General features: G+C 32.3%; 1 protein-coding gene across 1 annotated transcript; it reads left to right on the forward strand.

Moving 5' to 3' along the window:
* Positions 1-296: 296 nt before the first annotated feature.
* On the forward strand, positions 297-16701 carry LOC124362267 (WD repeat-containing protein 73-like). Its single transcript, XM_046816619.1, has 5 exons — positions 297-483; positions 4320-4548; positions 8247-8337; positions 9081-9371; positions 15411-16701. Exons 1-5 carry the CDS (start codon positions 440-442, stop codon positions 15884-15886), a joined length of 1131 nt encoding a protein of 376 aa, XP_046672575.1. The 5' UTR covers positions 297-439; the 3' UTR covers positions 15887-16701.

Here is a 16701-nt window from a genome sequence, read left to right on the forward strand (position 1 = left end):
ATGCAATTGTTTAATGTTATACTTCTTACTTTTATAATCAACCCGTTGTGTTCAATGTACAACTAAATGTATTAGTTCAGTGATTGCATTAAAAAAATTAAGTAGATAACTAAATAATGTGCATTCGTTTCTTAATTTCAAATGCAGATTGACTATTCGAAATGTATCAAACGGTTCTGGTAATCATAACGTTTCGACTGTAACCTCTCGCAATCGCGCATCACTGCCTACGAGTATTTTGTGTTCTTGTCTGTTTAGTTGAGTGTTTTTTTTTTTTTTTTTTCAACACGTCTCTTGTCAATTTTTCTGTCATGCAAATGTATAGGTTATATATTTGAAGTTTGTTAACTGCTTCTTTCGGCCTAGGCATCAATATATGTACTAGATCGATTTTGATTTCACCGTTGTAACGTTTAATTATTAGTTTAGTTTCTCAAATATGCTTGAAAATGAGGAAGATTGGTTGTATGATTCAATTTCAAGGTAGCCTAGCATAACCTAGATCAATTATATGGTACATCTATTCCCTTTAGAACTAAGCCTGTTATGAATTCAGTATTCCTAGTCTATTCCAGACACTTTGAAAAAAGTTTACCCAAAATCCCAGAGATTTACTGCAGTGTATCTGCCATAAATCCCAGCCCTATTCTGCTCAGATTTAGGCTACTTGTTTTTCAATCATTTTTTAAACATATAGTAATTCTTTTTATTCAGCATAAACTATACAAAATTATAATAAATGTGAAAAATATTTGTAGTAAATATTCACTTTTGCCACTTCACATTATTTGTTGTTTTTCTGTCAGACACAGAATCAAATGTACATTCTCTATGCCCTACCAGAGTCAACCGCTCAACCTGAGAGTTAAACGCTCAACTCCACCCAAGGGTTAACCTACCTATGTCAGGGTTTACAACGTTACCCAAGAAAGATGCTAAACCATTTTTGAGAATTTGTTTTATATTTTCTGACTTTTATTTATTAATTAATACTTCTATATTACTCACATGTTAAGTACTTTGCATTTGAAAAATCAACAGCTGCAATATAATAAGTGGCCACCACGACAAACAATTCATGGAACCAAAATATCAATTAGTAATACCTAAACTGTCGAAGACTAAAAAAACTTGAACATTCTAATTATTTATACTGTTATTAATTATTGGTAGCTGTTTTAATGTATTATTTATAGGTAATAATATTGTTTAAAATTAATTCATCAAAGTAATTTCCATGTATTTGAGTAATAACCCGAACTACAATTCCGTTCAACATAGGTTATTTGTATCACAAGCTATGAGGCATGTCTATCCTTAAAAATAGTATGAAGTAAATTTTACACTGCTTTGTTTGTTACATTTAATAAATATACACAGATATTTTTTAACTCTCCATTAAACTATACATTTTTCAGATATAATAATATATATACTATAGAATGAAATACGGGTAGGGTACGATAAGCGGACCCGGTTTTTTATATCGAAGAATGTAATAATCGATAACTAATATTCGCATCTCAAATCTTAGAATATTAATTGATAAAAAAAGTATCTATTGTCCTCAATAACAAATAAGTTATATGTTTTAAATTAAAATGTGAATTTAGGCTAATATTAACAGTTATCAAACAAATTATATTATAACTATAATAGGAAAACTGAAGATGACCATATTTGCTCCTCTCACGGTTACATTTTTCTTTCCCACAAATTTCAAATAATGGGTTTTTCGGTACGAGTCCTACATGTTGAAGCCACGAAAAACATGTCTTATCATCTTTCAAAGCAATGTCGTGTAGTTTTCTAAAATTGAGTGCTATTTTTAATAATAAAATGTTACTTATGTAAAATTGAAATATAACCTTACTTGTATTATTTGAAAGTGTTTACAGCTGTTGATATACATTATTTCAGTTACCTTAATTGTTCAAAATAATGAATGAGTATCGATTGATTATATCGATGGTTATGGTTAAAAGTAATATCGTTTGCCAATTTCAATGTAGAAAACCAGGTCCGCTTATCGTACCCTACCCTGAAATACATATAACGTAATTGGGCTCTTAATTTTGATTTTTGATTGTTCAGTAGCTTAGATAATCAATTAGAAATATAAATGATTCGATTGCTGTGGTGGCCGCTTATTAAACTGCAGCCAAATCAACAAAACTGTGGAGTGGGTCTTGTAAACCTAGTACCCAGCCATTTCACTTTAGGATAGGTCAGTATTTCTTAGATTCTTCAATATTAGAATATTATTTTTGACTTGTGTGTGTTAATGAGTGTTTGGTTATAATTACATTATTGAATTAATTTAAAAAAAAATATTGTTACCTATAAATAATACAAAACAGCTAGCAATAATTAATTACTGTATAAATAATTATAATGTTTTAGTTCTGTGGATAAATATTTACAAATCTCATGTCACAGGTATATTGTTGATTTTTCTAATGGAGTGTGCTTAAGAAGTTAATAATATAACAATATTAATTAAGTAAAACTGAGAAAAAGACAAACTTATTTTTAAATACCCCAAAAAGGTAGAATTTTCTCACTTGAAAATCTCTAGTATACATCCTGTCCAATTATATTGTCTAATTATTACATTCAATAATGTAATTTTCAACCAAAAGCTTACTAAGCCTATCTAACCATAACAGTCTTAAGTATTGTATTCAGGCAACTAAGAAACACTTACCTAACTCCTAATTACCTGACTGTCGTGCACATGGGCTGTAGTATAATAAGAGGCCAACATTACAATCGAATCAACACAAATAGACATTAGATGAGTTGTGATGTTTAGAAATATCTAAACATCTGACCCATAGATATTGTAACAATTAATAATTGACACCTGTGTTTATTTTTGTGTTTAGTCTAAGCCAGTGGATAATGTATAATAAACTATGAAAACTTACAACATAACTGGACCCGCAACTAAATAAATAAGCAAATAACATTCAAAATTAAAAGATTTGCTATCAACTGTGCAAGAGAAAATAATTATAAATTATGTTAACAAAAGACTAAAAATATAAAAATAAACATAATTTTAAAACTTATAAAAGTAGTAAGAATGGCTATAAACAATTTTCTAATAACAATTCATTAATAACTAGTCATACAGACGAGTAATAGAAAAATGATCACTGCAGTAAGAACTATGGGCCTGAAATATAAATAATTTTAATTATGTTTCTACTAATAAATAAATAGGACAGCAACATGCACAAAAAGACCAGAACTAAAGACATCTAAAGTCTCCCTTTATCATTGAATCGATAGACAGAAAATGTCTCATATAACTAAGTGATGGTTAGAACCTTCCTCAAGGAGAGCTGGAAGTAGGTGTATCAATTGTCTATGCTTCTGAGTCACTACTATTCTGTTTTATAGCAACTCCATTAATACAGACTTTTGAAACGTGATTGGTTACTTAGAGGTAATGTTTGATTTATGTATGGGTTTTGTATATTCAATATTCATTGTATACAACTTTTGTTCATTCCTCAAAATAAAACAATTTTGTCGTATTATATTTAGCTGCACCAACGTATCCCATCTTTACCAGCATTTTCCTCTTCCTCAGCAGTTTTAAAATAAATAATACATTTATTTTGCTAGCAAGTCTCAATTACAATACTGATTTTCAGTGAATTCTGAACTTACAGACAGTACACATGATTTGATTATTTTATAAATGGGCTACATTCATTAACTCTGGTTTACACGACATGTGGAACTGACAATTATATGCTTACTGATGAATTGTACAATTCTTTACACAGGAAGGGAGGTCTGATGTGTAGATGTTAAACCAAATATGCTCCAAAAAGTACCTTGAAGAACATAATACATCCTTATGAGAGATGTAGATTTCTCACTTCCCATTTTAGTGATATGAACTCAGTCTCTTAGGAAAGACTCGACCCAGAACACTGAATGTGCTCCAAAGGCCTTAGTATTTTCACTTTGACATGAATATATTGTTATTTGTTGTAAATTGGGAGGTATCTACCATTACAAGAGTTTGGCAATCCATCAGAGATTGTCGAGAACAAATAAGCAATGAACAATTTACATTGTTTCGACATTTTTCTGATCTCTTTAGACAAACATAGCTCTAGGTTCTAGGAGCTAAGTCTTAACAGCATCAGATTCCACGTGCTGCATTAAGACGAAGGTGAACTGGGGCTAAATTTAACATTCATAAGTTCCTAAAGTTGGAAAATATAGCATCGGTAAGATAAGACTATTCAATTCTCCTTAAGAGTAAACCTATTGTATTGGTTTCTTTTATTTTACAGGTACAAACAAATAAACATGTTCGAGTTGGAATATCCTGTTCATCACTTGGAGACCACCAATTACAACAGCATCTGTGTGTCATGTTCAAATAACAGGCGGCATCAACTTATAGAACTATCTCTCCCGTTGAAACTGACATCCCAAACCAAAGGTTCTGAAGATCTAATAACTAATGATACTGATTTAAAAATAAAGTGTGGAACTTTTACTCAAGCGCCAGTAGCTCATGTAAGTTTTTACTGCTTATCCTAAATATTGGTTATATTGTTTTATTAGATTTATTGTTCAACAGGGTATAATGCCTTGTAGAAACTCTTTTAAGGTGTAGAAATGATGTTCAAGTTTCATCTGGTTAGCTTCTTCTTAAATGACTTACCAGGTAAGTCCTTCATGTCATCTGGAAGGTTGTTGTGTAGCTTTACTCCAATGTAAGAAAACTCTTTTCTGTCAGAGCCAATGGACAGGGTGTAGTTTGAGCTATGTCATGTATTGTAGTTGTGCAACAATGCAGCCATAGGGAGATCTAGGTTAGCTGCATGCAGGATGACTTGTTTGATGCACATTGATGCCACAGTTTTTATCTTATAATTCCTTTCTGTGTGTTTTCATTGGTTCAAGTCCAACAATAGCTTTGATCCCTTATTGCTTTTTTATGCAGCATTAGAGTCTGGTAGATGTTCCTCCCCAAGCTATTAATCCTTATCTTACATGAGACTAAAAAATTAGGCTATTCTAGCTGTATCTCTTTGAGTTTTAGTCTAATACTTTTAATTACATAAACTACTGTGCAAATACTGTGCTGTGCTTCTTATAAAGTTCATCTACAGGATATTCCAAAAAAAGATAGTTATCAATTAAAACTCTTAAGAAATTGGTTCATTTGCTTATAAAACAAAAAATTTTTTATTTTTATTTATTTCAACCGTGTAACTATTTCAAAGTACAAATAACACTTGGAATATAATAATTTAGAACTAACATTATTATCTGTAAACAAGCTAAGTATAACAATAAGCAATATAATATAAATAAATACAAATGCTCTACAAGATAGTATTGAGAAATAAATCTACAAGTAAAAACTAATAGTGCAACAAGATAAACCAATAAAGGGAATGTGGTGTGGTAATAAACCAAAAAGAAAGTTATAATAATAAATATAATTATTGTAATATAATTAATGTAACAAATGTAATAGAAACATTAATAATCTAAGAAATAATACAATATGAACAAAAATACATTTGCAACACAAGAGTTTCATTAATCTTAAGGACCCCCCTAAAAAATTAAGAACAAAATCCAAAAAAGAACTAGAAAAGCATGGTGTACCTCCTAAAGGTGCCACCTGAGTCAGCGCCATACACAAACAGCTGTGACCCTCTAAGGGCAGCAAACAAAAATGTATTTTTGTGATGGTAGAAAAAACACTCAGGCAATAAGGTGAAGAGATGAGCCAATAAAATTATCTACTCTTAGTCTACTACTTGAGTCTACTCTTAGAAGCATCTGCAGATAATTTGAAAATATCAAGATTACCGGAATGTTGTTCCTGTGCTGCTGAACCCTAACCATGGGATTATTTTCTGCATTAGAAAAGGAAGCTGCAAACTTGGTGAAAGTACCAGTGGATCTGGTTCCGGATGATACCCAGAAATTTATTTTCTTTAGTAGGTCAGGGCAGCCAAGTTCAGCATTGATCAGACGTTGAAGAAACACGTGGCAAAAAAAATTCTTTTGAGAGGGATAATCCATACTGAATCTGAAGGATTCTGAATTGTAAGTAGCTCTCAATCCAAATAAGAAAGTTAGAAGTCAATGGCTTCCAGCTTCTGTACTAGGATATTATAGAATAATCAATCAAACGCATTATTGAAATCAAGCTGTAAGATGTCAACTTGTTGCTTAAATGTTGTTAAAGCTCCCATCACCTAATTCTGAAAGAGAGCAAAGTTTGTCACAGGAGGTCTTCCAGATATGAACATGCTGGTGAATGTTGAGGTGAGTTTTTATTTTAAAATATGGTTTAAACCAAGACTCTCCAAATACCTTGGCAAAGACAGACAATATTGTAATGGGGTGATAATGTGTTACTGAGTCTTTTGGCCCTTTCTTTCTGTATATAAATACTACGTGGTTTTGGGAAAAGTACCAGTACAAAGGGATTTCTTGACCAGCTTAGTGGGGGAGGAGGCAACAGATCAACACAATGTTTAGCAACAGCTGGTGTAGTGGAATCAGGAACTGGCCCTTTTTTAATGTCAAGACTTATGAATGTGCTTTCAACCTCTTTAGCAGTGATAGCATGATGAGAAGAGAACATTATTGGAATATAAATCCAACGGTGGAGAGGATTCCACTGTTGTCATGTATAATGGCAGAAGAGAATTTATCAGTAAAAATACCTGCAATTGTCTGGCCATCAACTAAGAAGATACCATTGTAGAACATAGTAGACGGTGAAGAATCTGTATTGTTACTGACATTCTTCTTGTAGTTCCAAAATACCTTTGGATTTGAGTATATTGATGTGGTGATGGATGATAGAAGAGTGAAGGTGGGTGAGATTGTTAGTGCTAAGAGCATCTCAAGTGAATGGGTACATAATATTTATCACTAATATTTGGCCATGAGAAAATTGTCCGCAAGGTGGGTGCCGCGATTCCTCACATTTGACCAAAAACAAAATCACATGAAGTGTTGTATACATGGTTTACAACTGTTCCAGCACAACCCGGAAGACTTTTAGCATTGTTTCGTCACTGTTGATGAAACATGAATATACCACTATACTTCTGAGACCAAAGAGCAATCTAAACAATGGGTTGCCAAGGAGGAATCTGCACCAATAGAGCTAAATACTGTTTCTTCGACCGGGAAGGTTATGGCAAACGTCTTTGGGATGCACAAGGAATAATCTTCATTGACTATCTAGAAAAGGGTAAAGCTATTACTGGTGAATATTATTCAATGTTATTGGATCGTTTTGAAAACCGAGGTGTAATAAAAACATCCTTGACTGCCTGAAAAAGTCCTTTTCCATCATGACAGTGCATCAATTGATGCCTCAGCAGTTTCAGCCGCAAAACTGTTGGTATTAGGGTTCCAAACTACTCCATATTCCTCATATTCTCCAGACTTGGCTCTGTCTGACTATTATTTGTTCCCTAATATAAAGAAATGGCTGGTGGGAAGAAGATTTCATTCAAACGAGGAGATGATAGCAGAAACAAATAGCTATTTTGTAAATCTGGACAAATCCTATTATTCAGAAAGGATCAGCTAGCTAAAACAGAGTTGGACAAAGTGTGTACTAGGAGACTACATTTAAAAATAAAAACAGTGTAGTCTATTAAAAAAAATTAAGCAGTTTTTACTTTTGCATGGACTTATCATACCCTTGAGTTCATGAGTAATTTGATTTCATGAGTTCGCTAGAAAAGAAGAGTTGTCAAATCACTTATATGGAAAATGTCTAATAATACTACTACCAACACTCACAAAGAGATTCAAAAGATTTGTTTAAATCTGAGTTAAAAGTTAGTTAATGCGTTCATATCAGATATATTATCGTCAACGTTCTTCCAAAGAAGATGTATTTTGTTTATTTGTAGGTTCACAGTATGGTCATTTATATGGAAATATTGTTGATTGCTTAGGACTATAAAAGTGTTCATACTAAGATGACCATATGATATATTTTTAGCATTGTATCATCGTTGTATCATCGTCAGCATTGAAGATTGTCAGAACAATTTTTAATAAAGCTTGGGAAGTCACTAAGGAAGAGTATATGCAATACTCAGCCTAAGACCAATCTTACCCATCAGATATAATAGTAAACATAATGTTGCTTAGTATTATTGTTATTACATACTATAAGTGTTATTTTTTTCTTAATATTCAGTAAATTTGTTATTTTCTAGCTGAAGACACTTAGTGCTGGCCACAAAGCAGTTGTTTCACATAAGAATACGCAAAGTATTACAGTATATGCATTTTCTTCGGATAACTCAGGTAAACCAACACAGGTGATTATAACAATAATTACTATTATAACGCATTGTAAAATTATAAAAAATTCATTTCAGCAAACACATGTTATTAATTGAAAGAGTCTGTTAACTCTTTGACCGCTGTAGATTGTGCAGCCAGCTGAGCGAGTTATGCTGAGTTTTCTTCATAGCCAGTATATGGGCTACATTTATTTTTACAGCGTACGTCCATGTTCTCTTCAAATAGTTGATGAATGACTTCTAAGTTAAATTTTTTAAATGTAGGTTTTTTTTAATCGGTCACAAAAATACAGAATGAGCATTTAGCAAAGCCATGTCAAATGTTTGAAAAATAACTTTTTATACAATCAAATTGTTCTCCTGATTGTCACATGAATCACAAAGTAATTCCTGCTCCTCCCACTCAAGTTTTAGAACATATGTACTTTTAACTGTGCATTTAAGCAAATACTAAGTAAGTAGTGCTTGATCAGTACTGTAATGCAGATATCAAAGCCAAAGTATGATCTAATTTGTACTATACATTTAAAGACTGTTTAAAAACCCATCTTAGTTGCCCTTTGACATAATTAGGCTTCTCTGACCTGCTTATATGTATGTATGCTTATGTATACATAATTACAGAATATTGGTTTCATGTGTTATATATTTAGTTCACAACGCCAATGTGCTAATTGTAACTTAATGTTTTCTTGCAGAACATTGTTATTTTGTTTTTACAAGTTTATGCAATATTGCTTGCAGATGAAATTAAAGTTGACTATCTCATGAAGTGTGAACTGAAAGGTCCGCAATTGGCTGTGAGCAACACAGAGCTGGCCCTCACCACAAGCAACACCTCCCCCTGGCTAGTCATGGATCTCAGCTCAGGCAAGGTTACTGACAGAGTACTCTCTGACCAGCTCCCTAGCAGGCCTGAGGAGTCAGTCTCTCCGATGTATTTAGAGTCAAGATTGGTGGCATTCTGTCACCATTCCACAGGACAAGTGCAATTGTATGATAAAAGACAACCAAAATTGTTAGACAGAATTATTGGTAAGTTTTAAAAATAATATAGAAGAAGAAGAAGAAGAATGATTTTATTTCTTGAGAACACATTTTTACAACAAATACAAAATACAGCACTGATCAAGAATTAGTTATATTTGAGTATTTAACTACACACTAATAACAATGTATACTTATATAAACTACTAATACGTATTTTTTAAAAACACTGCAATTTTTCTCAAGAAAATATAGGGCCTCTAAGGCAGAGCCTGATTAGAGGTTCCTTCTGCTCACATTAAACATTGAAAATTGAGCGTTCAGAAAGCAATAGTTTTACAATGTTGTCGGTTTTTCAAAAAGCCTCTAATTACTAAAGATATGGCAATAATATGTGTTCTTTACTTAAACTAACTTTAGCTTGAACAAACTGTTGCATTTGTGTGTAAGAAAAACTTTGAGCTAAATTGGTTTTATTAAATAAATTGTGACCAAAATATTAACTAGGACAAACCTATTGTTGAATTGTAAATAGAAAAACTTATATCTTCTAATTTAATAAGCCATTTTTTTTTAATCTGAACTGAAAAAAATACTTGTTTTTTGCAACCTTAAATTTTTTTAGGTAGCAAATTGAACATTCTAGGCGCAAGAAAACTGTAGGTTTCAGTAAAAAAAGACATTTCTAGGTTTAGGTACTATGAAAGTAATCAACATTTCTTAGTTTTTGTTTATAAGCATTGTCGTTTTGGGGCATGTTCCCACTTTTTAAATAAAACAGTTTAAGAACTTTATATACAAACAAATACTTAAGAGGCAATATTCTAGGGATACAAACAAAGGTTGTGTGTGTTCAAATTTAGACTTGTTACAAAATTAATCTTACTATATGTTTTTTGTTTGAATTAAAATTGGGTTTTAGATATGTGTTTAAATGTGTTACCCCATAGTATAATTCCGTACTCTAACCTACTTTGCACCAAAGCAAAATACAAAGTTCGTAAAACATCACTGTTACTTAAATGTTTTTCAAGAAATAAAAGTACCTTAAAATATTATTGATTTTACCCTTAAGTTTATTCAAATGAATTTTCCAAGAAACCTCCTTGTCCACAAAAACCCCTAGGTACTTGATTTCATTGGTTCTACTTATGTATGTACATTTATTATTCACACAAACACCTTGTTGATCGAGGCAATCAGCACATGAGTATTTTACTTGTTCAAAAGCGTTAAAAACTACCCTTAAGACTAAATAAAATGAACTTAGTTTTTTTCTGCGCTCAGCAGCATATGGTTTTGTGGTAAACCACCACTGCAAAGGCCCGAAGGTCGTTTGTCATATCTGACTGCACTAAGTCCCAGTTGGATTTATCATAGCAGAAAGCAGTATCATCTGCAAAGGAAGTTAACTTTCCTTTAAGCCTAGCATTACACAAATCGTTAATGTATATGATAAACAAAATGGCTCCCAAGACCGAGCCCTGGGGCACGCCACTCTGTATATCACCCACCTCACTAAAAACTGAGCCTATTTTAACGCATTGCTTTCTTCCTACTAAATAACTTTGAAACCACTTAAATACATTGCCTCTGATCCCACAACTATACAACTTATCTAGTAAAAACTTTATGATTGACGGTATCCAAACGCTTTCTTGATATCGAGAAACAGACCCGCAACACACATTTTTACCTTCATTCAATCCAAACAAATACATTAGTCATGAAATTTATCAATGCATTTTCTGTATTCATCCCAGATCGAAATCCAAATTGTTTATCACTAAAAAAAGTTTGTGCAATGTAAAAAATTTAAGGAGCCTATGTTTCATAAGTTTTTCAAAAACCTTCGAAAAACATGACAGTAAAGAAATTGGTCTATAGTTATTGCAAAAGGCTTTTGGATCCATTTTTTATGAATAGGTATAACAACAGCAACCTTAAGTTTTGCAGGAAAAACTCCACTTTTTAAAACTTAAATTAATAATGTAAAGAAGGACGCCAATTATTTTCAAATAAACTCTTTTAACTAACTGCGTACTGATACCATCAATGCCTGGGCTGTGTTACTCTTTAAACTATTTACTACAGCAAATAAGTTCTTCAGATAAAACTGGCTCAAGAAAAATTGATTTTTCTTTCTAATTTTACAGGAAAATTGGTTTTATACTGCAATTCTAAAAACTGATTTGTAACATTACTGCCTAAGTTTATACTATTTACTATACCTAAGAAAAAGTTATTTAAGCTCATTGGCTACTTCTTTATGATCAGAAATTATGGTATTATTAACCTCTATTTTGACTTGCCATATGACTAACTACTTCTCTAGTCTGACCTGTTAAGTCATTAATCAATTTCCACATAGTCCTTGAATTACCACTAACATTGTTCAAACCTTCTTTTGTAATAGTCTTCTTTTAACTGAGCGATACTTTTCTGTAATTTATTTCTGTATGAGTTGTAATAATTTCTTAAATTTATATTAGCTGGTGTTTTTTTACAGTTTTAAAATAAATTATTCCTTCTTTTAATTTTCTTACATATAAAATCATTAATCCAAGGTTTTGAGATGTTTGAATGTGCAATCGTTTTCAGTGATCAATGTCTTGCTCCGTTCAATCAAGTTTAAAAATATTTCAAAGAAAGTGTTCGAAAGCAGACGACGCGTCATTATTTCTATAAACAGCTGTCCAGTCAGCCGTATCTATCAGCTGTTTCCAACAATGTATAGTCTGTGCGGAAGCGCGGAGTGGGGAGGGGGAGGGCACCCACCCTTCCCCCCATCCACACGCTCCACGACACCGACTGTGATTTGACAAAGACTATGATCCGTTATACCCAGATGCCTTACATGTGCATTTACCGATACGCAACTTCTATTTGCTACTCTAGCAAAACACATGGTCAATACATGTTTCAGACTGCTCTGTTATTCTAGTTGGCTCGTTAATCATCATACTTTCCCAACCCATAGCTTGCCATTAAAGGATTTATACTCGTCAATTGTGGTATTATTTTCCATCTAAAATATTAAGATTTATGTCTCCAATAAAAAAGAAAATTTGGTGTATTCCCGAAAAACTCTTTCCTTAAATAATTTACTTATTTCATTAATTAAATAAATTACCAGAGTGTGAATGTAACCTGTATAAGGCCAATAAACTAAATTTGTGTCCGAATTTTTTCAAAAAAAATATATGAAGTACGTCTGCGGTTTCAAATTGCAAACCTTTGTTTTTTCAACATTATTCAATGTGTTTTTTGACGAAAACACAAATTCCACCACTCCTCTGGTCTGAATTACATTTAAAAAAACAAATTTAAAATCTGGTATTTTATAGAAATTTACTTCGTCTGTATCTATCCAGATCTCAGACAATATAATGATATCAGGATTAATTTGAATTGTTTTCTAGTTCAATCAAAAATGCATCAAAATTTGATCTGAGACTCCTTATGTTTTGATGAATTATATGTAATTCTTTAGCCATTACATTACTTTTGTACTTAAATTTTGTAGCCTTTTACACACGGAAAGCATCTAAGTGATAAAACAAAAACCAAAACAATTATTTTTCGATACATGCTATTTTAAATTTACAAACTTGCAAAATCAGCTTTGCAGGTCACCTGGATTGATGTAGATTCTTCGTCTTTTCGCATGAAAATCTTGCCTCCACGAACCCACAGGAACTTGTACATCTTCTCCTTTTTGAGTTGCCGAGCCTCTGCAAACAGCCTCCCCTCTTTGCCGTGACAGCGCCTCATTTATGTAGACAGGTTGGTCGGGTCCCATGTTCATGTGTCTTGTTTGAGAGGTTATTCTTGACTCGTCGTTTCTTGAGAAGTTCCTCCTTGTCCAGGCGTCTGACGAAATTTCACGATGATTCCTGGGGGGGTGTCTGTTTGGGTCGGTTCTCCTCCCTAGTCGGTGACAGGCGTCAATCATGGTGTCAATATAGGTTTTTTAAGGGTTACCAAATATATGTAACATATCGTATTTACAATAAGAATAAATTATTTACTATAATAAGTGATAAAAATTAAAAATAAACCATCCTCTTTAAAATAAAGCTCTCTTTGTATGGCACATTATTTGAGATCATCTCACATATGTGGTGTCATCACATGCATTTGGTGTCATGTCACACATTAGGTGCCATCTCACATTTTTGGTGTCATGTCACATATTTGAGATGTCTTGTCACAAATGCAGCTAGTGTTGGTGATAGTATTTTACAAGTAATTTCATTGTTTACTTCATTAGTTACATGTTCGGCAACATACCTGTAAGACTAAGTTGTTACAATACAATTTTTTTTGTCAATAAATATTCATTGATGTATACAGGATCACTAATAATGTATTAAAACTGTTTATAACCAGGGAGCTTACCAATTTGGCCTCAAAAGAGCAGGCCACCTATGATACATCCAATATCACATTGAGTGTCAAATGTAAGCCCTTTAAGTCTTTTTGAGCATAATGGTGAATTAATTTTAAATATTATTTCTTCTGGTTAATGGTAAAAAAGTTTTTTATTATTCAATAAAAACAATATATCAACAGGTAAAAATGTAGTTTGAGGTAACAAAGTCATACACTAATGATGTGCCCTCTTTTAAAATTACAAGAGATTTTTAAATGCAAACTAAAAAAAAGGAACTTTATAACTCAATGTTGTATAAAATTTCAAACTGAAGTAAGTACAAGTCTGTAATTGATTGGTTATAGTTACTAGTAATTTATGTGCACTAGTGACAGATTCCAGTTATTATCAGAGCTGTATAGCAAAGTACTAATTTGACTGATAGATGTCTGTGTGTCAGGACCCTAGATGTGAAGTACAATTGCTTTTTATTGTTTTTGTTGGGAGCCTCCCTTGAATCTGTATGGGACTTACCCTCTAAAATATATACATCAACACCTCTGTGTCTGTCGTATGGCACCCTGGAGTTAGCTACTTATAGGCCTAGAGATTCCGTGTGGTCCTCGTCCCGATGATGTGCAGTAGCCTACAGGTCATAGTCGCGAGCTCAGTCTGTGTGCTGGCTCCCTCCGCCGCTCCTCCCCCTCCTTACTAGCTGCGGTTTCCCTCTCGTGAATCTAGAAGACCACATGTCTTGACCTGTAGGTTGTGTTATGTCAATTTTATCAGTTCCTTCCAAATATAAACATTATAAAAAATGTAAGAAAATAATGTGTTTTGTATTTTTTTTTTTTTTAATTACCACTTGCTAGCTCTTATGTATTAGAATGACTAGTTGGTTGGTAAAATTCTAAATATACATCCAATATTTAGAAGTTATAACTAACAATCTCTTAAAAATGGACTGTTTACTCCCCAATATAAGGGTCAGGTTATCTGGCTAGCAACACGTTTTTTGCTATCAGTAAAAACCAGCATTTTTCTTCAAGTGGTGATTCAAATGACATCGTGCGAAAGGTTAGGCTTATATTAGATCTGTATTTAGATTCATGAAGAATCAATAATCAACCAGTGAATACCTTCTTAAATATCATTCATACAAATATTTACACCAGAACAGTATGGTTTGTACCTCAGTACTTGGTACTGTCATACATTTAAGATTTATACTGGCAAAGTTTACTTGATGAGAATAGAGTTTTGTTCATAGATTTAGGTATAGCTTACCCAAACTTTTTCTTCAGCTTACACAGAGAAAAACTTAATGCTATTATTAGGTACTAAGAATTGTTTGTAATATATTTTCATACCATAACAAGAATATCAATTGTAATAACCAGTAGTAGGTACTACATTTTTAGGACCCATCAAAAGCTTTCACAGTCATCTACAATGATGTATCTTTCCAGCTTTAGTATAAAGCTATATATTTTTCATTCTTTTTGCATTTATCTAGTGGTTTTAAAATTACTTGTTGAACATGCTCAGAATCAGCTAACAAAACCCCAGTAAGGCAGATGCAGCACACCACTATGCTTAATAGGTTAAACTGTAGTTAATCTATTAGTTTATTACTGTGTTTGAATTTATTTTACTCATATTTTAACTGTATTTCATTTCAGACATCAAATTTATTATATTTATTTTTCCAGGTGTGAATGATGAGAACAACAGCAGCTTGTGGAGTTTTGCCTCGGTGCATGAATGTTCCAAGCAATTCACTAGTGTTGATCACCCAGTTTGCTTTGGAATGGTTTCTACCAATGGAACTTTAAATGTATACGATTCAAGAAATTGGACTACACCTTGTGCTAGTAAAAACTTAGGTCTGTCATCACCAGCTTTAACTAAAAATAAACCCACTTTACAGTTGAAATTCAAACCTGCCAACAAGAATTGGGTGTCTGTGTCAGGATTTGACGCTAATATTTATATTTATGACTTGACAGCGCCGCTGGATTCAGTGTTTGTTCACAACGGACATAAATACGTCGAAGGATTCAACCCCGAGACGATAACAACAAGCCATGCTTGGTTTCCAAGTATAGACGATCTCATAATTTCGGGTGCAGATAATGGGACCATTCAATCGTGGCAATTTGAGGACTCAAGGAAACTTACCTCATGATCTTAACATTTTATCATCAAAGACTTTTCAGTGAAAATATTGTTTATTGATTATCAATCAGTGACACACCAAATTATTTCTTAACACTAGGCTGGGATAGTTATTTTGTACTGTATATCTTTTGAAAAAATATGAAAAAAAAGATCCTTACATAATCTAAACAAGTCTTAGGAAGTTTGTTATTTTCAGAAATAGTTTTTATTTACATAATTACTTTTATTGTGTTTTTTGATTGTTTATGTAAGGAGTACAAAAGAAATATGCTTTGAGTTCCCTATAATGTTATACTGTAATTAAAGAAGTTCGAATTTTGAAATTAATATGAATGATACACTATTAACACTTTTATAACTATTTTTTCATTTAACATGTACATTTCAATTTCAAATATATTGTCCTTTTAGTGTTCATTCAAAGTTTTAGAAGTATACAATTCAAGTATTATAAGTGAATATGCTTACAAACATAATTTTGGATAAATTATAACTAAATCAAGTTAACGTTTTTACAAAGAAATTTATGTATTTATAACGATTATTGTCTTCTAAGTTTTTAAGATAATGGATTTTCTAAATGTTTGAAACTGTTATAATTATTATTACATACAAACAACATTGAGAGTTATTGTCCCATGTGTTGAGCAAATTAAACACCTAAACTAATAATGCATCTTCAGTTTGACATTTGAAATCTACCTTTATTCCGACTGAGCCGTAAGGGATATTATAGTTTAAAATCTTTTAATCATAGAATCATAATGCCATAGATTTGTAAGACGTATAATGTGATAAATAAATAGGTACAGTGATGTGTAA

This window comes from Homalodisca vitripennis, chromosome 5 (assembly GCF_021130785.1).
Source record: "Homalodisca vitripennis isolate AUS2020 chromosome 5, UT_GWSS_2.1, whole genome shotgun sequence".
Classification (NCBI taxonomy): Eukaryota; Metazoa; Arthropoda; class Insecta; order Hemiptera; family Cicadellidae; genus Homalodisca; species Homalodisca vitripennis.